At 47.5% G+C, this 25,595-nt stretch overlaps 2 protein-coding genes across 2 annotated transcripts; one reads left to right on the top strand and one right to left on the bottom strand.

Moving 5' to 3' along the window:
* Window positions 1-1,098: 1,098 nt before the first annotated feature.
* On the top strand, window positions 1,099-21,311 carry LOC103630409 (Protein ROS1). The gene is made up of 20 exons (XM_008651462.3): window positions 1,099-1,596; window positions 2,158-2,618; window positions 2,748-4,874; window positions 10,371-10,461; window positions 10,544-11,424; window positions 11,496-11,890; window positions 12,400-12,479; window positions 16,572-16,656; window positions 16,913-17,004; window positions 17,105-17,173; window positions 17,304-17,340; window positions 17,700-17,782; window positions 18,239-18,673; window positions 19,200-19,236; window positions 19,305-19,368; window positions 19,443-19,582; window positions 19,984-20,049; window positions 20,147-20,261; window positions 20,336-20,374; window positions 20,835-21,311. The coding sequence occupies exons 2-20, from the start codon at window positions 2,228-2,230 to the stop codon at window positions 20,954-20,956; spliced, it is 5,349 nt and encodes a 1,782-aa protein (XP_008649684.1). The 5' UTR covers window positions 1,099-1,596; window positions 2,158-2,227; the 3' UTR covers window positions 20,957-21,311.
* Window positions 21,312-21,669: 358 nt separating this feature from the next.
* On the bottom strand, window positions 21,670-24,739 carry LOC103630408 (uncharacterized). The gene is made up of 4 exons (XM_008651461.4): window positions 24,283-24,739; window positions 23,715-24,196; window positions 23,304-23,616; window positions 21,670-23,175 (listed from the first exon to the last, which is right to left on the bottom strand). Exons 1-4 carry the CDS (start codon window positions 24,400-24,402, stop codon window positions 22,000-22,002), a joined length of 2,091 nt encoding a protein of 696 aa, XP_008649683.1. The 5' UTR covers window positions 24,403-24,739; the 3' UTR covers window positions 21,670-21,999.
* Between the last annotated feature and the right edge of the window lie 856 nt (window positions 24,740-25,595).

The following is a 25,595-nucleotide window of genomic DNA, read 5'->3' as shown; positions in this document are numbered from 1 at the left end:
TTAATTAAATGTGTTGGGCACTTAATCTCCAAAACATAATAGAAATTGCCCAAGGGCACATTTCCCTTTCAGAATCGAGTGATGCCATCACTCGAACAGACATGTTATCAACTCATTGGGCACTCTGCTTCGTCCATCAAAGAAAAGTGGGGCATGGCCTAGCCCCATCCATCTCCAACAAATGAGACACAAAATGGATGATGATAAAAAGTTGAAATGAGCCTCTGACTGGTCCTCTACAACACGTAGAATTAGAGGTCTGCATCACAAAACGAGATTGGAAGCACAGTCGCAAACATTATAAGTCACGCCCATAGTCAGGAGACCCTCTGAACTAATCTATGATTCCTTTAGAGGCTCAGTAGCTAGACTCATAGAGTACACTCATGTGACCTTAGAAGAAACAGAAAGAACCACAGACGATGTGAACCCAGAACAAAACCTCCAAAGGAGCGTCAAGCTCCTCTAGATGCTTGAGGGCTACTGTCAGGGACAAATACCACGAGAAAGACTTGGAGTGGGATCGACGAAGGGAACAACTATTCAAACGACTAAATATGTCTGGGTCCTATGGGACCAGTCTTGTCTCGTCCGACCGCTAGACATGGAGGATATATGCTCTTCATCACGCCCGACCCCACTATCTACCGTTTAGATATAACAATTTAACCCGTAGAACCAAAACCCGACGGGTACCCGATCTGACAGGTGCAGGTATGTTTGAAGATTTTGACTCACGGATACACCCGCACCCGACCCAAAGTTTCGTGGCGTGGATGCGAGTTTCTATTTTCAACCCACAGGTGGCCCGCACATTGACCCAAAATTTGATTAATTCTTTATTTCATGCAAAAATGATTAAGATATAATAATAGTTACTTTGAATTGGTAACTTGGCTAATGTTTTATGAAATCTGTAGATATAACTTAATTATTGCTGATACCTAACTGCTTATAGCTGAATTATTGGTTAAAACTATACACTGAGTAAAAATACGCGGGTGATGAAACATGACAGTTTCGAGTGCAAGTTTGGAATTGCACCGACAAATACGATTGTGGGTAGATTTAAGTAAATTCATAGGTATAATCATAAATAAGTTTTACTATATCTAAATCGAATCCGATCCATTGTCATTCCTATTACCGTTTGGCGCTCAGACGATACGTCTGGCGCCAATCGCAGCTTTTAAAATAAAATACCTGCGACGTCTGCTTCCGTCCAAAACCGAGTTTGCTCGTCCCCTCCAGCCGTCCAGCGCCCACGGTGGTGCGTCCTCTCCGAGACACCGCTCGCCGGACCTCTTCCGAGTTTGGGAAACTCTGGCGCCATGAATCCAATAGTATAGCACACGTCGCATGGGAGAAGGCACATTCCAAGAGCAGATGATCCACACACACGGTTTCAGCCCGGTGGCCCAACGGCGCAGCTATCACCATCCAGTAACATCCCCGGAATTCACCCCTGCCTTCTGTTCTGCTGTTCACCCCGCGTGCGCGTTCTTCCTCTCGTGCGACAACTGGGCGACCGCCGCCGTCCTACGGCAGGTGGTCACTTCTTCGTCGGTTCCTTCGCTGGCGACGAGCACCCACCAAGTATGCGCACCCCATTTCTTCCCTTCCTCCTGTGCGAAACCGAGCTCCCAATCCCTAACTTGAGCTATTTGGCTATCTGTCATCGGATCTGATCTATTTACAAGTTTATGCATGCCTTCTGATGCCTGCCACTGGATTGAGAGCAGTATAAAATCGTGTTTTTTTTCCACCAAGGGAGAATTTTCTTTTCCCCAATATTTTAGAAAGATAGAATGGTTGTTGCACTTACACTTCTGCGGTTTTTTTTTTTGCTAGAACAAGCACAGGAAGGAATCTTCTAGCCTTTTCTTGCGTGTGATTTTGTGCCCCTTGTCCTTTTGTCCCTTAGACAACTAGCTGGAATAATTTGCTCATCTCTTTTTCGTCTTTATTATTATTTTTTCTGTTCAGTAACATGAATCCAGCTTGAGTACCGCAAGTTTGGTTATCAGATGCAAACAGTTTACAAACTTTGTATCAAGTGCTTTTGGTGTGATTTTTCCCAGGGGTTTTGGGGATATTTGAGCACAATTCGAAATGTTGTGGTTATTTATCCGTATTCTGATGATGTTCTTCCTGCAGGCCCTGGAAGAAGCAAGGATTCACCCTCAAGCTCGAAACTGAACGCAACTCCCGAAGACCCGGTGAAGCCATGTCTGCGGGGAGAGGCGATCCAAACACCCCTGCCAACAGGCCTCTGTTCCTGAGTGCTGGGGTGCCCAACTTAGGCTGTCACAATGTTGCAGCTCCAGCTGCAGCAGGCAACAGCGGCTCGATCGCCTCGCAAGTCTTATTCTCCCCATGCTCCACGTCTGTCCTGAATACTATTCAGGAGGTTCCTGCTCCACAATCTGCTCTGTTGAGTCCGATAAACCGTGCAACTGAACAAGGTGATGTGCCCTGCATCCAGCCATCCTGGAATATGCCTGGGGGTTGCACGCAGGTGCCTATTAATATCATAGTGTTCCATAGGGAACTCACTAGAAGGGGTTCGAGGCCGCAGTTGTCGCCGTCGGCCACTGCCTTACCTGATGTTTCAGAGGGTAAGCATGTCCTCTCATCTTGTTGTTCTTTCTAGGTGTCATGCTGGTTCTGTTTTGTGTGGCCATATTATCATACATTATGAATGCACTGAACGCTCTTTGTTTTCTGTTGCTCTATGTATTCCGAAGGAGCTTCCATTCGGCTTGCTGGGAGTAATTTCTTGTCACATGGAAGAACACCTAGCATCGTTGCAGGTGATATGACAACGAATTCTTCACAGCTAGCCACTGCAGATAAATACAATTCAGAGCATCGGATGAATTGTTTACATGATGAAGCATCCAAGACTGAAAATGGAAAAGGAAGTACCCAACTTCCACAATTAGCAACAGCAATTTTCCGTGACAGCTACAATGATTTGGAATCAGTGGTTCCTGCAGCTACCTGGGAAACACGAGTGCAACATTCTCAAGAATCAACCACCTGTCTTGCAGAAAGTACCACTGATGACAACATTCATATGTACCAATCTATGCAAAAAAGGCTCAAGACACAAATCAACAAGAGTGAACACACACCATTGTCAGCACCAACTGTACCCAAGGAGAAAACACTGACTCAAATTGAGACGCAGCTAGCAAGTGCCGAGAAAACCGAAATGTTCAGGAATGAGGAAACCCCAGCGCTGAAAATGAAGGCTCGGAAGAAAAAACACAGACCAAAGGTAATCAGAGAGAATAAGCCAGCCAAAGTGCAGAAACCTGATTCAACACCAGATGGAAAATCTCCGAACCAAAAGGTCAAGAGAAGTTATGTCCGGAAGAAAAGAAACCTCAGCTCTCTGGAGAATTGCTCTGGTCCTGTTAGCGATCAATCAATCTCTGGAGCAACAGGAGTTGCAGCTAGAAGCAGAACATCATCAGTTCGACGAAGTCTGCAATTTGAATCCAAAGAACAAGGATTGCAGGGCGGCCATTCGTCAATGGCCAACATACACCATCACAACTATGAGAAACCTGGCCATGCTCAAAGTTCTTTCTACTCAGAGTCAGAAGTGCAGACTGGGCGTGTGATGCAAGAAGGTATGGAGAATTCACCAGGAGAATTAGCTTTCGACATGAGTCGCAGACTGAACAAATTTTTAGATGAGTACATACATTTGCCAGATATGCTAAAACCTACACAAGAAGTTTCGGCTGCAACTTCTGCATCATTTAGTACGGAACTGGCAAGGGAAGAAGATAATGTGGGAAGAACTTGCAAACCTGATGGCAAAAGTAAGTGCAGTTTGTTTGCTGATGAAAGGGTGGTAAACCCCACAATAGAAGGGAACAAAAAGGACTTGGAATTAAACTATTCTGATGCTGATGGTCTTGTTTCCTCAGCTAGGTCTTTACCTCAAATGGATCCCACAAGAAGTCAGATGGGTAAGGTGTCGGAAGTGGAAAACCCCACACACCATAGCAATGGTTCGCTACCTGGCACACGGGACTCTGTTGTCTTGAGGGCTGCAGCTGAGATGTTCGCATTTTTCCAAGCGGGTGCAATAAAAAAGAAGCGATCTGCCCGACTCCGCAGAAATTCCCCCTTTTATACTATGGATCTTAAGAATAATACTCTACAAGCATCAACAAGACTGCCACAGCCATGCATGGATGCGCTGCATAGAAGTTCTTGCATTAAGTTTTTGACCAAAAAACGTTCAGAAAAGGCAAGACCGCACTGTTCCAGTGTAATTCAACCAAATGATGAGCTGAAGGACAGGCTTTCAGCTGGAAGCACTTTTTATGGCGCAACTAATGGATGCAAAATATCAGAAGAGAGTTCTCCAAACTTTTCATCTCAGACCCTGGACAATAAAAGAATCAACGTTGATACTCATTGTGAAGTAGCAGAAGGGAGATCAACCAACACATCAACAGGACCCTATATGGATTACGTTCAAGGAGTTGCATCAAAGTTGAAGCATCTTGATTTGAATACTGAACAGGTGCAGAGAACTGAGATGCATTTATCTCTGACCACACCAGCTGTTATTTCTTTTGAGGGAACAAGTGGTCCTTCAAATGCTCTTGTCCCATATGGTGGTGTGGTGATGGTTCCCAATGAGAGGCCCTTGCAGTTAGTCAAAAAGCAGCGGCCTCGTGCTAAGGTTGACTTGGATTTTGAGACGACGAGGGTTTGGAACCTTTTGATGGGGAAATCAGCCGAGTCTTATGGGACTGATGTTGAAAAGGAGAGATGGTGGCAGCAAGAAAGAGAAGTGTTTCAAAGCCGTGCTAATTCGTTTATAGCACGCATGCGACTTGTTCAAGGTACTGCTGTAAATAATTTGAATATCTTCAGTATATGCTAAAATAAGTTTCCCTTTCTGCTATTTACACTGTTAGACAAAGGTATATGCTGTAACAAAAGATGATGTCTTGCATTGAGCTCTTAGACGGTTTATATAGAGTACATGACGTAGGAGATAAGGCAACTCACGGATACATATAGCAGTCTATAAAACACAATATCTAGACTACCAAATATACTCTAACACCCCCTACAGTCGAAACCCTAGATATTGCAAATGTTGAGACTAAACCTAAACTCATTGAACGTCGAGGAGGAGAGGCCCTTCGTGAAGATGTCTGCGAACTAGGATGTCGTGAGGACATAGAGTATGCGAACCTCGATGGCGACCTTCTCTCGGACAAAATGGAGGTTGATCTTCACATGTTTGGTGTGTTGATGTTGAACGGGGTTGGAGAGATACACAACGCTGATGTTGTCGCAGTAGACAACAATGCACCGAGAAGGTGGATTGTGGAGCTCGTGGAGCAGCTGACGCAGCCAAGTCGTCTCAGCCACACCTTTAGCGATAGTGCGGTACTCTATCTCAGCACTAGAACATGAGACAACAGTCTGATGCTTAGCCGACTAAGACAACAGGTTGTCCCCTAGGAACAACACGTAGCTTGACGTAGAGCGATATGTGTACGGACAACCAGCCCAGTCGCTGTCGGTGACTCGATGTAGACGAGGTCGGAGCAGGATGATTGACGCAGAAGAAGACCAAAGTCTGGTGTGCCTGTAAATAGCGCAGGATGCGCTTCATGGCCGTCAGGTGAGGCTCTCGAGTCCCGAGGTTGTGCATATGAAGACATATCCGTTGGACAGTGTAGGCGACGTCAGACCGAGTGAAAGTCAGGTGCTGAAGAGCATCGAAGATGCTCCTGAACTGATAGGAGTCCTGAACAGGCGGCGGCAAGCTTTGCCTGGAGGTCTACTGGAATAGTACACGACTTGTAGTCAACTATGGTTGCCCACTGGATGACATCCAGCGTGTAAGTGCGCTGGTGGAGAAATAGGCCGTCGGAACGATGCTCAACGGTGATACCAAGGACGTGATGAAGGGGCTCGAGGTCCTTCATTGTAAATATCCGCTACAGGGCAATGATGGTGCATCACAAAATCTTGGTACTGGATACAGTGAAAATTATGTCATCAACATAAAGTAACGGATATACCGTATCGGAGCTGCGACGGAAGATGAACAATGAGGTACCTGACTTGGCTTCCATAAAACCCAAGGAGGTCGGATATATGGCAAACAGATTGTACCATGCCTTTGGTGCCTATTTCAGTCCATACAAGGACTTTGTTGAGGCGGGAGATCAGATCTGGTTGAGCGGGATTGGTGAACCCCATAGGCTGACTGCAGTAGACGGTCTCACTGAGAGTGTCGTGGAGGAAGACGTTCTTCACGTCAAACTACTGAATAGGCCAGTTGAGAGCAGTAGCCATGGCGAGTACTGTGCGGACAGTGGTCTGTTTAACAACCGAGCTAAAAGTCTCGTTGTAGTCAATGCTAGGGCACTGTGTAAACTGCAAGAGGACCCAATGAGCCTTGTAGCGACCGAAAGTCCCATTGGAGAGGAACTTGTGTGTGAATATTCACTTAAAGGTGACGATGTTGGAGCTACGGGGCTGGGTAACAAGCTCCTAGGCATAGTTGCTCATCAGATCCCCATACTCCTCCTTCGTCGTGCGCCAATTAGGATTAGCGAGTGCGGAGCGAACGGAACTTGGTATCAGGGATGGCGTTGTCAAAAAGGCAGAAGTGGTGAGGGTGAGTGGATAAGGAGGCATACGAAAGTTGGGCTTGGCGCGTGTGACCATCGAGTGATGGTTCATCGGTGGCATCACGGGGACAACTCTGGCTGGCAAACACACCAGTGACGTTGGTGCTGGAGTCAGGGGCGCTGGAGCTATGGGCGAGCACGGGCGATGAGTGTAGATGATCGGCGAGGACGACCACACACGGGCCACCGAAGCCACGCGTGGCACGACATGAGGCGTCGATGTTGTGCACGATGCGACAGGGGGTGCCGGTGCCGCTCATGGTCCACCTGGCACAAGATCTATGCATGGTATAACAGGAATCGATGTGCCGTAGGGGGTAGAAGTCCTGGAGGGACCGTAGGTGCGGGTAGGGGCGCCGTAGGGGCTCAAACCTAGGGATACCCCTTGTGCGGGCAAGGGAGCCAATTGGTGGTATTATCTGCAAGAGTGGTTTCAATGGTGGAAATCAAAATCAAGGAACCTGACTCACATAAAAAATCCAGGTTAGTTAGACGGGATGAGGCAGCGAGCTAAAAGTTGTCCTCATCAAAAACCATATAGCGAGAGATGAGTTGGTGATTGGAAGATAGATCAAGACAGTAGTAGCATTTGTGATATGAGGAGTAGCTAAGAAATACATACTGGGTGGATTGAGGAGCAAGCTTGTGCGGAGCAGTAGCAGTAGTGTTAGGGTAACACGCATAGTCGAAAACACATAGGTGGTCGTACGAAGGTGCTGAACCAAACAAAGTGACATGAGGACGGACAACATTGATTGTCTTTGTGGGGAGATGGTTCAATAGGTAAGTGGCAGTGTGGATCTCCTTAGCCCAATATTGACCTAGAAGGGATGCCTAGATCAGCAACAAGCGAATGGCATTGTTAATGGAACGAATAATACGCTAGACTTTACCGTTTTGAGGGGACGTGTAGGGGTAAGATATCCGCAGTTGAATGCCTTTGGAGAGCAAAAAAGTCTGGGTAGAAGAATTATCAAATTCACACCCGTTGTCGCATTGGATCACCTTGATAGTGCAGTTGAACTGAGTGGCAACATAAGCAAAAAAAGTTGGACAGGGTGGGAAAGGTGTTAGATTTAAGTTTTAATCAAAAAGTCTAGAGATAATGAGTAAAATCATCTAGGAGGACTAAATAATATTTATAGCCAGACACACTAACAATAGGAGAGGTCCAAAGATCAAGATGCAACAAATCGAAGGAATGAGCAGCACGATTCGAAGAAGGATAAAACGAGAACCTGGTATGTTTTCCTAACCGACAAGTAGGACAAAACTCATGTTTAGTGCCCGTACACAAGAAATAAAAGAGGACCTAGACAAAGTAGATATGGCGTCGGGGCCAGGGTGGCCAAGACGACGATGCCAAGTGGATGGAGAAACAACAACCAACACTCGAGGAGCAGCAGCAATAGAAATGGCGCATGGTAGGGAACGACTGCGGATGACATATCCAAGCAACCGTAGCATGTATTGAGGACCGGTGCCATTCAATCTAGCGATCATGTTCCTGGTTGTAAGATCCTTTATAGATAAACCAATAGGTCAAACTCCATGGAACACCAATTATCAGTAGTAAAGCGACGAACAGAAAGAAGACTTTGAACAATGTGAGGAGCCAACAAAATGTTGTTAAGGTAGAATAGTCTAGGAATGACAGAGTTACCTACTAGTAACTGGAAGTGGAACCATTACTGACAATGATAGAAGAACTAGCAGAGTTCAAAGAACAAATTTTGGAGATATTACCAGCTGATGAAGTGGTGTGGTGGAATGCTCTAGACTCGGCAACCTAGTCATTGACCGAGTTGTTAGGTGAGTGAAGCGCCATGGTATTGGAGTTCGCGAGGGACTGCTAGTCCTAGCTTCGTTGTTCCAGGGCGCCCAACCTGGTGCAAGCGCAGGGATATGTGCAGGAGCAGCCTACTGGAACAGGAGCTACTGCCTTGGTGCGTATCCTGGGGGAGCGTAGAAGCCTATCATAGTCATGAAGACCTGAGGACGTCGTTGTCCTAGTGGCGGGTCAGGAGTACATAGTAATGTGCCCTTGTCATGGTGGACTTATGTTGGCCAGGGGGCGACGCCTTGCCGTTGGTGACCCCAACACCCATAGGAGATGTGGCAGATGTGCCAGAGGAGCTACCATGACTACCATTGTTGTTGTGGCGGTTGTTGCCCTTGTTTCGGTTGTTTCCGGAGTTGGTGTTGCCAATGCCGTTTTCGGTGCCAGAGCCAGGCGGGTGAGACGATGTCAAGGATGGTGACTTTGGAGCAGACGACATGTTGTTGGAGTAGACCACCGTCAGAGTCGTTGCTGGACCTAAGGTGTCTAGATGGATCTCCTCCAGCAAAAGATCATCACGAACCTTGACAAAGTTCGGGAATGGTGAGTAGCGGCGAATGATGGTGTTGATGTGCTTGAAATGCTGGTTGAGCCCTCGTAGGATGTTGAGGATGAGGATCCGATTGTCAACAGGAGATCCCAGATCAGCCAGGGCATCGGTCATGCTTTTGAATTTGCGGCAGTACTCACTCATGGAGAGGTCACCCTGTACAAAGTTGCGGGAGGCGGCGTCCAAGTGAAGAATACATGTCTTGTGATTACATAGGAACTGGTTCTCAAGATCAATCCACGGGTATTGCGCGGTGTGGCCCTGTTGCCGAATGACCTCCCGAAGATCAAGGGAGATCGTGTTGGTGAGCTAGTAGAGAACAACGACGTCCATGTGGTTCCAACCGAGGGTGTTGGGGAAGGCGTCGTTGGACTCAACGTGGTCGGCGAGAGCATACTGTGTCAAGGCCAGCAGCATGAGATCATACCAGCAAGCGTAGTTGGACGACGAGGCGTCCAAAATGATATTCACTAGTTGGTGAATGTTCGGGACAGTTGCAGCCTGAATGTGGAGGCCAACGATGACGGTCGCCTTGTAGGAGAAGAGGCGTCTGGCGGGGTGTCCGAGGTCGAGAAAGACGGCATCAGCTATTTGGCTGTGGTGGCCTTCCGTTCCAGGTCGGCAGCGGCGGCCTGCTCCTCTTCAAGGAGTTGGCGGGTGGCCTACACACGTTTGTGTGCACCGGCAGTCTTCTCCGTGGCGTTGATGATGTCTCGCATTGAGCCCTTAGGCGATTTATATAGAGGACATGACATAGGAGATAAGGCAACCCACGTATACATATGCCAGTCTATGGAATACAATATCTAGACTACCACATATAGCAGTCTACAAGACACCATATCTAGACTACCGAATATACTCTAACAAACACATGTCTCGGACATGCGAGCTTAAGATTATATGTTTACATAGTCCTTGAAATAGGGACTGGGCCTAGACCTCAGTGGGTTGAGGGAGTGGGTGTGGTTTGAGTCCGCTAGACTGGTCCAGTTTGCATAGTCTTTGAAAAGTTCCAGATTTCCCATTATTCAACAATTTAATTTTAAAAATACCCTGCATGCAATTTACTTTCAAGTTTATCTTTGGCAATATATTGTCATTTGAAGTGTTAGTTATGTGAAAGTGAAATCATATGATTGCAACAGTGTAGACTTGGTTCTTGTTCTCGGTTTGACCATATAACTATACAGGAAAGAAGTGCGAGAACATGATGTCTATGAGTGACAATTTGGAATTTACTTGAATCTGTGGCTGAAGCTTGTGGCTAATTTCTGAACCACTTGTTTATCAGGGGACAGGCGCTTTTCTCCTTGGAAAGGATCTGTAGTCGATTCTGTAGTAGGAGTGTTCCTCACTCAGAATGTAGCTGATCATCTTTCAAGGTATGACATTCACAACAGATGTCTTCAACAATATATCTTATGTATGAGCTCTCTTTATGACTACTTTTTTGACAAACGACAGCTCTGCCTATATGGCCCTTGCCGCAAGTTTTCCTTCACGGCCAGTCAACAATAATTGTAAGGATGATGGTACCACAGAAGACAATAAACAAACCACCAGGATGAGTGAGCTAGTAGGAGAGAAAAGTGTGTTTGACCTTTTCTACAATGGTGTTAGACCTGATCTAGAAGTGGGATGTGAGGAGGTATCAATGACTTGCAAGAAGACACACATGGAACCAACAGACAATACTAGGGATAGTGAATTTATTGAAGGTGAAACCTATTCCTTTGATTACAAATCAACAGATGAAAGCGTTTGCAATCACAAAGGGATAGGTATAGAACATAAAGAACAACAATTACCAGATTTCTCCTCAGCAGAATTAACTGTGTCTACAGAACTCGTGCAGCAGATACAAATCCAGAAGATCTCATCCTCTCAAATTTTAACTTCAGAAACCATACAATCAAGATTATCTTTGAGTTCTGAGATACCTAGAAATTTTGTTTGTGGTGGTTCTGCTGCAGCTTATCAGCAGCTGGGAAGCAATTTCGACCAGGGAAGCTCATTAACAGAAAATGATGCCACAGCCAGTGAAATTGAATGTCACAGACTCCAAATGGCTGCAATAAATGATTATGGATTTGGTAAACCTGAGATTCCTTCTAGTTCCTCAATGCCATTTTTCTTGGCTGTTGATCCTCAACAACTGAAATTGAGAAATGAGACAAATGTTTCTTCAACATCTTCCAACATTCCTTCAGATTCTGCATCACCAAACTTGAAAAATGGCACGGATCCTCTTTTGATGCCATTTAATTCCTACATGGCAGATTGGAGCAGCGATAAGATAACTTACACCACTCTGAACACTCCAAAAATAAGCACAGAACTTCCAGGTCAGTATGCATCTCTTTCTTCTATTATTAGCTAAATCAATTTAGCTGACAACAAAAACTTAACCATGCAGTCAAGTTACACCATGACAAAAGTAGTAGCTTTGAAGCACCAAACCTGAAGGAGCATGAATCAGTCTTTGCAACACATGAAATGACGGTAGAAGCAACAAGAAAAGAAGACGAACACACATCAAAATCTAGTTTTACTTCCTACAATGGAGTACCAGATACAGCTGCACAAGCATCAAAGCCAAAGAAAACAAGAACCACAACTGCAAAGAACACAGAGAATTTTGACTGGGAAAAATTACGAAGGCAGGCTTGTAGTGAAGGGCAGATGAAACAAAGAAGTTTTGAAAGAAGAGACTCTATAGATTGGGAAGCAGTACGGTGTGCAGATGTACGAAGAATATCTCATGCCATTCGGGAGAGGGGGATGAATAATGTTTTAGCAGAGCGAATCCAGGTAATAGTCCAATAGTTACTAGGATTAATTGTGATTTATATGAGCCACATTAAAAGAAGATACTGTGTAGGTTTGGAGCAAGTGCAGAATAATATTTTATCTGATTGACATTTAACCCCCTTTCTTCTCTCAGAGGGTAGTGTGATTGAGTTCATAATTATTCGTTAATCTAGGTTTAAACAGTTGAAAAGTTTCATATGTGCATAATGATAAGTCAGATCTCTCTCTCTCTCTCTCTCTCTCTCTCTCTCTCTCTCTCTCTCTCTCTCTCTCCTCTCCCCATAAGGTTCTATCATTAGATGACTTTACCATAAGGATATCTTCTACTCCAGCATAATAAGTTCTATAATTTTCCTAACAGTAAATCTGGTGGTGTTGTAAAATTTTCTGCCTTTTCTCTCTCTCACTTCTCATATGATTCTATCATTAGATGAATTTACCATAAGGATATCTACTGCAGCATAAACAGTTTTATAATTTTCCTAACAGTAAATCTGGTGGTGTTACAGAATTTTCTGAATCGTTTGGTTAGAGATCATGGGAGCATTGACCTTGAGTGGCTAAGATATATTCCCCCAGACTCAGCGAAGTAAGATCCTATGTTTACATTGAGTTATCTCTTAGTGATGACATTTCTTATGCTGTATTTTTTGTAATTTTGTTTTTAGTAACGATGAAGGGCAGGCCTAGTATAGTGGTGAGAGTTGTCTCACTGAGTCACCAGGTCGCAGGTTCGAAGCAAGGCATGTATCGGTTTATCCCTTTCTAAGACTCCACTCATGTGGTGAACCGACAGTCAAAAAGGAGATTGTGAGTGATGTGAGGGGCTACGAGAACGTCGTTGAGGTAGAACGGTCCAGGGAGAACCGAGGCACCTACTGAGGTGACTGGAAGAGTGGATCCGTTGCCAACGACGATCGAGATAGGGTGTGTGGAAGGAGGTGGGTGGGAGTGAGATAACATGCCTGTAGTGGGAGTGGTGTGGTAGGAGGCACCAGAGTCGATGACCCAGTTAGAGGATGGTGGAGCCAACGCCATCGTGCTGTAGGCGGCGGCGAGGGCGTTGGCGTCCCAGCCTCCAGCCAACGGGGACCATGGTGTTGTGGTAGATATCCCCACAGGCTGGAGCGGAGGTGGTGCTGGGTTTGTTGGTGGCGCGCCATACGGTGGTACGCCGTAGGCAGGTGGTGTGGTCAGGAGAGCCGGCGCCGGAGCCGGAGGACGAGAGGCACCGAGAGTCTGACCCGGTCACATGGAGATGGTGCCGGTCCAGGGGTTGTAGAATGACGGCCAGTTCTGGTTGCCGCCCCGACCGGTGGTACCACCGCGCGAGGAACTGCCACCCCCACGACCGCCCTTGCGAGGGCGACGGCCGTCGTCGGTGGTGGAGGCGTGGCGAGGGGTCGCGGCGCGGGGGGGGGGGGGAGTGGGGCCCCAGTTGACGAAGTGCGGGGGGCCTACCCCCCGGAAGACGCCTAGGTACCGGTGGTGGCGCTGTAGAGGGCCGAGGCCAGCGGGTGAGCCTCGTGCGTCACGGTGATCTCCTCGAGGAGAAGCTCATTCCGCACCGCATGGAAGGTGGGGAAGGGCACGATCCTCTTGATGAGAGCCTTTGGGTGACCGTAGCGGGGGCTGAGGCCACGCAGGAGGTTCAGCACCATGGTGCGGTCTGCCACCGGCTCGCCGAGATCACGGAGGGACTCCGCCAGGCCCTTCATCTGGCGGCAGTACTCCCCCACGTCGAGATCCCCCTGGGAGAACTGGTGGAACTCTGCATCGAGGTGCAGGGCACGAGCGTCCCGGTTCCCGAGGAACTGTTCCTCGAGGGCGAGGCACGCCTGACGACCCGTGTCCGCCTGGTCGCAGATGATGTCCTGGAGCTCGACGGTGATAGTTCCGTGGAGCCAGGAGAGGACCACGATGTCCATCAGGGACCATGCCGGGGACGGCGGGGTGGCGACGTTGTCGAGGACGTGGTCGTCGAGGGCGTAGCGCCGCAGGGTGAGGAGGACCTGCCGTCTCCAGCGTGGATAGTGGGAGGACGCCGGGTCCAGAACGATGGACACAAGGGACCGAATGTTGTGAAGTCCGGCGGCCTGCGCGTGGAGGGCGACAATGTGGTCGGCGTGAGTCCAGTGGCTAGAGGTGTCTCGGGAGGTGGCAGGGGGGTTGCTGGGGTGGTCGGAGGGTGCCCGAGGAGGAGACGCTGAGCAGATGTCATCTGGGCGGTGAGAGCGGCGCTCATGGCGCGCTCGCGTTGTAGGACGAGGGTCGCAGCGCGCTCGCGGGAAGCCCCCACGGCCGCATGTATGGTGGCGATGGCGGTGACTAGTGCCGACGAGGTCGGCGGGGGGGGGGGGGGACAGTGGCATCGGCCCACATGGCGGTTGCGCGGGCGGAGAAGCCTGGCGGGGATCCACGTTGCCGCTGCAGTTGATGTTGCGCAGTGGGGGAGTCGTCGGGAAGGGGCCCGAGGCCGGAGATGTAGGGGGCCCTACCAACAGCGAGTTCGCTGCGAGGCCCAAGTGGATGCTGGTCGGCAGCGGCGCGCGCACCGGGGCTGGCTGCCAGGCCGGCAGCAGCGCCCGCGGGCAGGGCCGCGACGGTGCCCTGGCCGACAGGCAGGCCGACGGTGGTGTGCGAGCCCGGGGTCGCAGGAAGGAGGCCAGCAACGGTGGCGTGCGTGGGCAGGGATAGCCGCCTCCGCGGCAAGGACGGTCGCGCCTTCGGCTGTGTGGGCGCCGGCGTCCTGGAGGGCGGCGCGAATGGGGTCCATCACCGCCGCCGGCGTGGGGACAAGGATTCGGCGACTGTGAGGGGAGGGAGGAGGGGGAAATACGCCGGCGGCTGGGGGCGCCGCAGCCGAAGCTGAAGAGGAGGCCGGATACGACGACCAGGATGTCCTTGGCGCGGTCCTAGGCGGCGACCTCCGGCTCGACGGCGGGGATCCGGCGGCTGGGGGCATCGCGATGGGAGAAGGAGGTCGCGCGACCGGGGAGGGGAGGGCAGAGGAGGGGAGACGCGACCAGGGGCAGGGGAGGTGGGCGACGGCTGGAGGTGGGAGGGAGCCGCCGCCGGTTGCAGCGGGAGGTGGGAGGAAAACCCTAAACCTAATCCTCTGATACCATGTAGAAGGAAACCCTAACCCTAGCAGGGGTTGGGAGATGTATTTATAATAGGAATAGTTGGGCCTATGCCCATTACAGAGGGACGAGAGGGTGAACCCTAATACAGTTCTAACAACCCTAACCCTGTCTTGGGGTTGGGTGATGTATTAATAGACATGAGTTAACTGGACTTGACTCATAACACGGGGGTGAGAGATTAATTACATCGGAAGAACCCCAAACCCTAAACAAGATTCTAACACCCCCCGCAGTCGCAACTCTATCCTGTACAGATGTTGAGACTGGATCGAAAGTATAAAAATACACTCGACGGTAACCCCTTGGTGAAGATGTCGGCGAACTGCAGCATGGTGGGGGACACTGAGAACCCGAACATCACCAGCAATGACACGCTCGTGGACGGAGTGTAGGTCGATCTCCACGTGCTTATTGCGCTGATGTTGCACGGGGTTGGTGGAGAGGTAGACCGCACTGACGTTGTCGCAGTAGATGAGGGTTGCACGCTGAAGAGGGCCGTGGAGCTCGTGTAGTAGCTGGCGCATCTAGGAGGCCTCTGCCAACGCCGTTGGCCACAGCGTGGTACTCGGCCTCTGCGCTGGAGCGGGAGACAACGGTCTGCCGCTTGGCGGCCCAGGAGACGAGGTTGGCGCCCAGGAACATGGCATAACCGGAGGTGGACCGACACGTGTCGTGATAGTCAACCCAGTCAGTGTCGGTGTAGACCATGAGTTCTGACGTTGGGATGGTTGGAGTAGGAGGTCGTAGTCGAGGGAGCCGCGGAGGTACAGCAGGATCCGCTTGAGAGCGGTGAGAAGGGGCTCCCGCTGGGTGTGCATATGTGCTGGATGACGTAGGCGATGTCGGGCCTGGAGAAGGTGAGGTATTGGAGCGTGCCGGTTAGGCTCCGGTAAGATGTCGCATCGGCGAATGGGGACTCGTCGTCCTTAGAGACCTTCGCCTGAGTGTCAACAAGTGTGGAGCAGAGCTTGCAGTCGGACATGTCAGCCCGCTCTAGGATGTCGATGGCGTACTTGTCTGTCGGCCGGCGGCGGGAGGGAGAGGAGAGCCGGCGGCTAGGGGGGCAGCGGCGGGAGGGAGAGGGGCCGGCGGCTGGGAGGGAGGTGGAAAAAAATGAAACTAGCTCTATACCAATGTGGGAAATCCTAACCCTGTCTTGGTATTGGGTGATGTATTAATAGACATGAGTTAATTGGACCTAGCCCATTACACAAGGGTGAGAGAGTAATTACACAGGGAGAATCCCAAACCCTAAGGGCTTGTTCGGTTATTTTCAATTCATATGGATTGGAGGGGATTGATACGGATTGGAGGGGATTTTGACTTACTAGGGATTGAAACCCCCTCAATCCCCCTCAATCCATATGGATTGGGGGAGAACCGAACAAGCCCTAAACGGGATTCTAACAGAAAGGTTAGAAGTTTTAGTTGAAACTAAAACAACAAAGGATTCTCTATGAAACTACATGCATTTACGAGCCTTGTGTACTAGCCAAGTGACAAGTGTTTTTTTAATGTATTTTGTTTTATGTCAGGGATTACCTACTAAGTATACGGGGACTGGGGCTTAAAAGTGTTGAATGTGTTCGTCTTCTCACACTGCATCATCTTGCTTTCCCTGTAAGTTATTTCGCCCTCTGGTAGATGTGCGGAAATCAGCAACCCACATACTTGAACCATGAACTAGGCTTTATTAATGCCTTTTTAGATTAATGTTACTATTATTAATGCATTTCTATATTTTATATAAGTTGTTTTCCTTTTTGGTGGTGGCTCATGTTAGGTTTCATCTCTAGCCTCCGCCAGCTTGTTTATGAAGTATTTAATTTGCCTCTAATAAATTTAATATTTACATAGCAGTGCTTTTACCACTCAGGTTGACACCAATGTTGGTCGTATATGTGTAAGACTGGGATGGGTGCCCATTCAACCTCTTCCTGAATCTCTACAGCTACATCTCTTGGAGCTGTAAGTGTTCTGCACTGTCCATACCATGTCGGCCATCTATGGATTTTCGCCATTTTGGTTTAATCTGATTCCACCACTTCCTTTTTTTGCTTTGTCACAGATATCCTATCTTGGAAACTATACAAAAGTATCTTTGGCCTCGCCTTTGTAAACTCGATCAGCAGACACTGTGAGTTACAAAAAAAACTTCAAAGTGTGAATAATATTTGTTTTTGCGAATTAATGTGAATTGCATTTGCATATCATGCATAAATAAGTTCCACAAGTAATAATTACTAATATTATCACATTTTTCACAGGTATGAGCTGCATTATCAGATGATTACATTTGGAAAGGTACTTAATGAGCATCTGTCTTTTCAAACTAGCTGAATAGGTTATGCATTTGTACAACTAAATATGACTTTACAGTTGTATTCATTATATAACTATAATGCCTATAATTTAAAATAAATTTGTGTTTACTATAAAACTATAATTCCTACGATTAATATGTATTTATATTTGTTATAGAACTTTAAGGTCTTAATCTACAAGAGTTCGAAATATTTCTATTTTGTTCTTCGTTAAAAAATCTATTTTTGTCCTTTTTTTGTCTCAGTTCAGACTTGAATCCCAAAATAAGAGGTGCCTTGAGTCCCACTTGTTGCTTTTATATGTATATATATAAAACCTTTTTCCAATCAATGGTGCAGGTCTTTTGTACCAAAAGACAGCCAAATTGCAATGCATGCCCAATGAGGAGTGAGTGCAAGCATTTTGCAAGTGCATTTGCAAGGTACTGTTACACTTTCTGTACACCTTCAACCATACTGCACAGTAGCTTATACTCATAGAGGAGAGTTTGCGGGGGCAATTGCTGAATTTATAGTAGACCCACCAGCTGGCTTACATAGTTAACTTTCACACTGTGCACACAAAAACCTTGTGATGGGTGCCCCACTTCCTTTGGCTGAGAGATACTGGAATTGCATCCACTAAAACAATATGACAATATATCCTACTGGCTCAGGCTGAAAAGAGCATTGTGCCCTCACCCCTCAGGTTCAATTTGATTCTATGTGACACTTGGAGTTGTGAATCTATAGGTCGTTATGCAGAGTACACAATTATACCAATTTTGTATGCTTCTCAAGCATATTAGCTACTTAAGTTGATCTTGCTCAGGAGCTTTACTTCTGTTTACCTGAATATTCACTATTTCTTGTTTTCTTTTATTGCATTTGGAATGAAGTGCAAGGCTTGCACTTCCTGCTCCCCAGGAGGAAAGCTTAGTGAAGTTGAGCAATCCATTTGCTTTCCAGAATAGCAGCATGCATGCTATGAATTCGACTCACCTACCTCGCCTTGAGGGGAGTATCCATTCAAGGGAGTTTCTTCCTAAGAATTCAGAGCCAATAATCGAGGAGCCTGCAAGTCCAAGAGAGGAAAGACCTCCAGAAACCATGGAAAATGATATTGAAGATTTTTATGAAGATGGTGAAATCCCAACAATAAAGCTTAACATGGAAGCTTTTGCACAAAACTTGGAGAATTGCATTAAAGAAAGCAATAACGAACTCCAGTCTGATGATATTGCAAAAGCATTGGTTGCTATTAGCACTGAAGCAGCTTCGATTCCTGTACCGAAACTAAAGAATGTGCTTAGGCTTCGAACAGAACACTATGTGTAAGTGGTGAATTACTTCTGTTTGGGAAAGTATTAGGTGAAAAAGTATGAAAATAGAATTAAGGTATTCCAGGAAAATTTCTAAAATGTACAAAAAAATGGTTAGAGAGTGTCCTATATGAATGTAGAAGATTCAAGGTAGAACTTATGACACCTTTTTTATGAACTGTGGGGGAGACTATCACATTTTAGATAGAAATTCAACTTTGAAACTCTTAGACATTGTTTTGACATTATTTATCATATATGTAGTGAAATGGCAAGACTAAATATTTGTCTCTTCTGCACCTCTAGAATGCGATCAAGTAAACTTGTCATTTTATAAAGGATATAGAAAATTCCATCTGATAATTTTTTAAGCTTTCAGCCTTAGTTTTTATCTATATGGCCTTATCACTAGTTATAGTGCTCTTTTGCTTTGCTTTAACATGCACCGCTTTAGACTTAACAAACATTGTTATTGTCCGCGGCAAATAATGTGATGCATCTGGAAGATTTATTCTTTAATTAAGTTATGTGCATGCAGGTATGAGCTTCCAGATGCACATCCACTTTTACAACAGGTGAAATACTGCCGTTTCTTTTTTAAGCATTTCAAACTGTAGTTCCTGATCCAGCAATTGAATAACAGCTAGGACTTGACCAACGGGAACATGATGATCCTACCCCATACTTATTGGCCATATGGACACCAGGCAAGCTCATTTCTCTTTGAGTGCATGGGGTACACATGCAAGTTCATTTTTACTAATTTATGACTACTTTGCAGATGGAATAAAGGAAATAACTAAGACACCAAAACCATGCTGTGACCCTCAAATGGGAGGCGATTTATGCAATAATGAAATGTGCCACAATTGTACTGCAGAGAAAGAAAACCAATCTAGATATGTCAGAGGCACAATTCTGGTAATGGAATCCTATAAACCTAGCAATAACTGATCTGCATATGGTTTAGCTCAAGTAACTGTTCATTTTTTCCTAGTTGCTCTGTAGCACAATAAAGATCACGGGAGTCATGAAATAAAATGGATATTTTGTTCACATGCAACCCCAAGCTCATCCTTTAATTGTACCTAACAAATTGTCCCTTTTGTTGTATATATACCTACAGTTTGGTTTAGACCTCAGAGTATGATCTATTAATTCATAATATTCACTTCCAAGAAGAGCAACATATATTTTGACATGTTGAACTAAACATGCATCTTTTTGCTAGATAATATGGACAGATAGTATAAATAATGCTTATTGGTTACAGAAATTCCATGCATGTTTCAGCTAATGATAAATTACTGGGACATGAATAGGTTCCTTGTCGAACAGCTATGAGGGGTAGTTTCCCACTTAATGGCACTTACTTTCAAGTCAATGAGGTAAACAGAGTGACATTTAATGTCTTACTCCTAGTACTGCTCCTAAGCCTCCTGTGTCAATGGATACACTTTTTGTGACGTGTGGCTGTCCATACAGGTATTTGCTGACCACAGATCTAGCCACAACCCAATCCATGTGGAAAGGGAGATGCTATGGAACTTGCAAAGGCGCATGGTCTTTTTCGGGACTTCAGTACCCACCATATTCAAAGGTTGTCTCCCTCATAAACAATTCATTGAAATTATATTTGTTCTGGTACCAACTACAGTTGTTTTGATTATGTAGGTCTAAGAACAGAAGAAATACAACAATGCTTCTGGAGGGGTATGAAAAAAATAATTCCATTTGTTCTGTCATGACATTCTATTCCTAGGAAACGTCTTCTTGCCAATTGTCATCAGACAGTTCTGCATAATGCAGATCCTGTGATAGACCAGTATTCTGGACCATAGTATATTCAATCTCAGCTTACAAGATTCTCATGATTATCACACAGTGACTATTCAGTGATGAAGAAAATCGTTCAGTCACTACATGATTGATCTGTAGTCATCAAAGTTTTTAAAATAACCTGAGAATAGTATAGGCATCTTGTAATAGTGGAACAATTAATGCTAGAGACCAAACTTCCAGTATGGATGCAGAGACAAAGGAATTGATGTGCATGTTTATTCATAAGCTTACATTTCAGACACACAAAGGTCATGAACGGAAGCAGTCTCTAGGTTTCAACTCCACAATGAATTTCTGAACGAAACAAGTAAACTGTGGCTGTCTTACGCAGGATTTGTCTGTGTGCGAGGATTCGACATGGAGACTAGAGCACCAAGGCCTCTGTGCCCCCATTTGCACATTATAGCAAGGCCGAAGGCCCGCAAGACAGCAGCAACTGAGCAAGTACTCTAATCAGCAAAGATATCAGTTTTATGAACATCATGTTTATTGTGATATGACATCAATAGCTCTCGACCTATGCATGGAATCATATTACTTCCTGCCTGGCGATGGCCATTGTTTAGGAAATTTAAGCCATGGATGGGGTCCGAGACTGTTAGTTCTGAGACGAGAGGACTAATGAAGCATCAGGAAGCACCAATAATTTTCACTTTTTTGTTTCAGATCTACTGTATGTAAATTAGCATCTAGCTGTTAGTCCATGTAAGATGCCATTGCTATCCTTTCTGAGACAAACTACCTTATCAACATTTCATTTGGTTAACATTTGTTCTGAGTATTGGGAAGCCTGCCAGAATTTTGTTTTCGTACCTGTATATTCCTGTTATCTGTACAACGGTTTAGTTTGGTGCAACCATTATGAAGATCGCCGAGTGTTGCGAGGGTTATGATGGTAATGATGACGATACCAAACATACCTAAGTTAGTAGTGTCTTTTTAGATTAAGAACTTAGTAGTGTTATAATGAGCAGGAAAACAAAGCTCACGTTTATTCATCACGGAAAGCTCACGTTTGCCACCTAAAATACAACGAAAAGAGCAATACCTGGCATGATGGATGCGTGCAACCATAAGATTTCAGGAGATTGCAGACTTCATAGCTGTGTCTTTGCCTGTTTCTCGCATATTTCTCCTTGCAAGTGATTGTTCATAGGATGTTTCAGTTAAAAAAATTAGCTTTATTACCATCCTAGTACCTTATCACAACTTACATCGGACGGACGAAATAATATTTCAAACACCGATACTGCTTACAAACAGAACATGTTCTTAGTTTGCAACACTACATGGTATACATCAGTACCTAACGTAATGCAGAATCGATGCAGCAAATGGCATCCAACACCATCACAGACGTGAGATTCCAAGCATGAACAGGTACAATTGAACTTTTTGATAGTTTTTACAAAGCATGAAGATACATTTGAACATTATGAGAGTTCCCGTGACCATGACCATACTGGAAGTGTGCAGTTGTCTCTAGAAGGCATCCCCTAATAATTGTCAGGCCGTGGAACTTCTCGGAGGAAGGAACCATCCCCTATTCTGAAATCTGACACAGGGACGCTACGCCCACCAGCAGTGGGCATGGATAGCAACATGGAACTATGAGGATCATAGTATGGATTTAGTGACAACCCAGAACCATACTGAGACAAGGATAGAGCTGGCATAATATGATCAGCATGATAGCTTGGCGACACGTAGGGTGGACTCACCGAGGTCAAACTGAACCATGAACCATAGCCATCCCTTGTGGTCATCTCATCTCTGGGAAATGAATCTATTGGCAAACGAAACAAACCAGCAGGACCTATTGGTACCTTCACATCATCATGCGGTAATACCTTGTTAAGGTAGTCTGTTGGTGTTGGTAGTGCGAATATTTCCTGACTGACATGGGCTGTCCTGCAGAGTGAAAGTTCCATGCCATTGACTGGCAAATCATCCGGTGCTTCAAGTGCCAATATGTTCTTGCTGGCTAGACTTGGCCAGCTCAGCTTTGCTCTGAGAGACATCTTGGCACGTCGAAGGGCCTCTAGCACCCCTCCTACATCTTTGTTTGATGATTGATGAAGTTGTGTATCAAGCTGGTTATCGGTATGGTTATGAAAGCAAGAGGAGCTCCATTCTGAGACTTCGCTTTTAGGAGTATCACTTAGCTGGCTCCCAACTGATGATGTGTTTATGTATTGCTCAGAAGATCGAGCATTCACATGGTAGCTTGAACCACTGTCTGAACTTTCATCTCCTTGACCATTTCTATGTCCTGCATTTAGTCTGCTACCACAGCTTCCTTGTGGTGGTAGAGCTGATTTCCCAAGATTATTGCCACTTCCTTCAGGATAGCTTTTAGTTGTCAGCACATCCTTCCTAACCTGCAGTTCTCCGTGGCTTGAAATTACTGCTGCAGCAGTCACTACACAATCATGACCAAACCCATCAAATTTCCGGTGTTCAGTAACACTATCTTTGGCTACATTTTGGGGCAATTCTGAAACAGGGCCATTTGGTAGACATTCAGAGGGGTCGTTGATGCAATGGAAATTATTGTCACTTGATCTTGCCTGTTCACAAACCACTTCTTTATCTACAACCCGAGCAGTTTCCCTCCTCCCACAAGCATTTTCAGCCTGATTTAGCTTGTTGTTTAATAAGTTAACATTATCCTGGAAGTTGGAGAGCAGAAATGAGTGGACAATATGAAAATATTAGCTCATTTTATTTTTTATACAGTCAAATGAAAGAACTTCGTATTAAGTAAAATGTTTCATATCTGAAAAAGGAAAGTGTGTACCATAACTGAATCCCGGCTCAGGCTGAATTTCTCCTCCCACTCCCTCTGAGCATTTTCTTGAGCCTCGAACTGTCCAATTAGCTCAGCCTGCTTCTCGAGTACCCTCTCCATCTCCCCATCCTTCTCATATACCATGGCAAGATCATCACGATCCTCCCCTCTTCCATTACTAGAAGAGCCATGCCCATCTTGGTTCACCTCGCCATCAACATCAGCCGGTTGATCAGTGCAAACAGTACAATCTGATCTCTCCTGCCCGTCCTCCGTGCTCTCCACTGCATTGTCGTTGCCCTCCTCTTCTTCTGTCTGAGATCTGTCAATCAGAAGAGCATGTGTGTGAGTGTGCCAGATAATTGCACAATAACATGCCAGCAATTGGGATGGAACTTGAGCAATGAGCAACGCCCGGACCTCAGCTCCTTCCTCTTGATCTTCCGGCAAGACTGCCCTGGGTGGTACTTGGGCGACGAATCCGCGGCGCGGCAGTAAAAGTAACCCCTCCTGTGGCCGTGGCCGTGGCCGTGCCTCTGCCTTAGCTGCCTGCCCTTGTGCTGTTGGTGCTGCGGCCGCCGCCTCTCGCATTCGGGGCTCGCGGCGCGGCCCCTCCACGACAAGCCCCCGGCCTGAGCAGCAGAGGCAGCAGCCGCCGCCGCCGGGGCTCCCAGCTCCGACCCCGACAGCGCGTCCTCCGCTGCATTCCCGCCGCCTCCGTCCCTCTCGACGGCATTGGGATCGCCCGTGTCGGCCTCGTACTCTGAGCCTGAATCGTCCGCGGCGTCGGAGAGGCGGCCGAAGCCCTGGGAGTCGAGGATGGCAAGCACCTCCGCGGCCGCCCGCTCCGCCTTGCGCCGCTGCGCCGTCACCGTCCGGAGCTGCTCCTCCAGCTCCACAACCTGCACTGCGGCGACGGGCTCGGTGACTATTGACTAAGCCGGGAATGCGAGGAGGCAGGAAGCCAACGAAATGCGCGCGCATTTACCCGCTTGGCAAGGTGGTCGGCCCGCTCCTTGGCGGCGCGGGAGACGGAGCGCTCGGAGAGGAGGCGCGCGCGGAGGAAGTCGATGGTCATGGCCGTCGTCGCGTCCGCCGCCATCCCCATTTGCCGAACCCGCGTGGTGTAGTCTAGCGGACTCCGAAGCCGCGCACCCGCGCCGCGCGTCCAGTCCTCAGTCCTCAGTCCTCACCGCGGCATCCCACTCTGCTTTAGTGCTTTCTTCTCATCTCAGGACTCAGGTCTCGGGAGACTCGTGCTGTCAGTCGCATCCAAAGCGACGCGACGCGACGCGACGCGGAGGCGATGAAAGCCTACCCTTTGGCTTTTGCCAACCACCCGCCAGCGTGCCGCGTCCGGTGTGGTTGTGGGGTGCCCTCGCCATGTACTCACGTGCTGCCATGAATCCGTGATGACTGTGGTAGTGTGGTGCTTGTGCTTCGAGTCCTCGGCCGGTTGGCGGTTGCCCGGCTGGACGCCTGGACCCTTCTGATTTACGCCGGGCCGGCTCTAGGTTTTGCAGAGTTAAGGCCAATCTTAGGTTAATTTTGAACTTCACTTTACAAACAATACTAAACAATATTTCTACAGTTCTGCGTCTTCTATTTTACACAGTCCACTGAAGATAATCTTAGTGTTTGTTTGGTTAGACTGTGGTTGTGAAAAACAACTGCTATCTTTACTATTTCTTAAGAGGCCAAGGAGGACGTCCACCACCACCCTCACCACGCGGCTCCACCCTCCTCCCCCGCTAATCACCACGTCACGCACGCGACACCGTCTTCGTCCCCCCACCCCCGCTAATCTCGCCGCGGCATCGATGGCTCCGCCCTCGCCCTCGCCCTCCCCCCCACCTGTCCACGCCCGCTGTCTCGGGGGTCCTGCATCGCCGCGGCGGTAGTGGTCGGCGTAGCACTCGACTGCTTGTGCGCGTTTCTCTACCCCACCGGCCTCTTCCCTCGTGCCCCCGACTCCGCCAGCCATTGGCCCCGCCAGGTACAATACCCGTGTTTCTGCTTCTTTTGATCCCGTTCTGTTCGTTGGGGGGCAGGAGATCTGAAGGTTTGGACGGGGATCAGTGAGTATTCCTTGCTCCCCGACTCGCCCACGATCTCCATGAAAGGCAGTCTGTGTGATCCACGCGATTCCCGAAATCCACACTCCACTGTCGATCGACCTCTCCCCCGTGCTCCTTCATCAATCTCGTCCGCCGCGCCCGCCGATCCCCGAGATCGCGTTGATCCGCCATTCTCGCGCCCTCGCCTCGACACGCGCTCACCACCGGCCCTCGCCAACCTCTG

Source organism: Zea mays, chromosome 6 (assembly GCF_902167145.1).
Source record: "Zea mays cultivar B73 chromosome 6, Zm-B73-REFERENCE-NAM-5.0, whole genome shotgun sequence".
In the NCBI taxonomy this organism is placed as follows: Eukaryota; Viridiplantae; Streptophyta; class Magnoliopsida; order Poales; family Poaceae; genus Zea; species Zea mays.
Note: the sequence above shows the minus strand (reverse complement) of the source record. Positions and strands in the feature narration are given on the sequence as shown.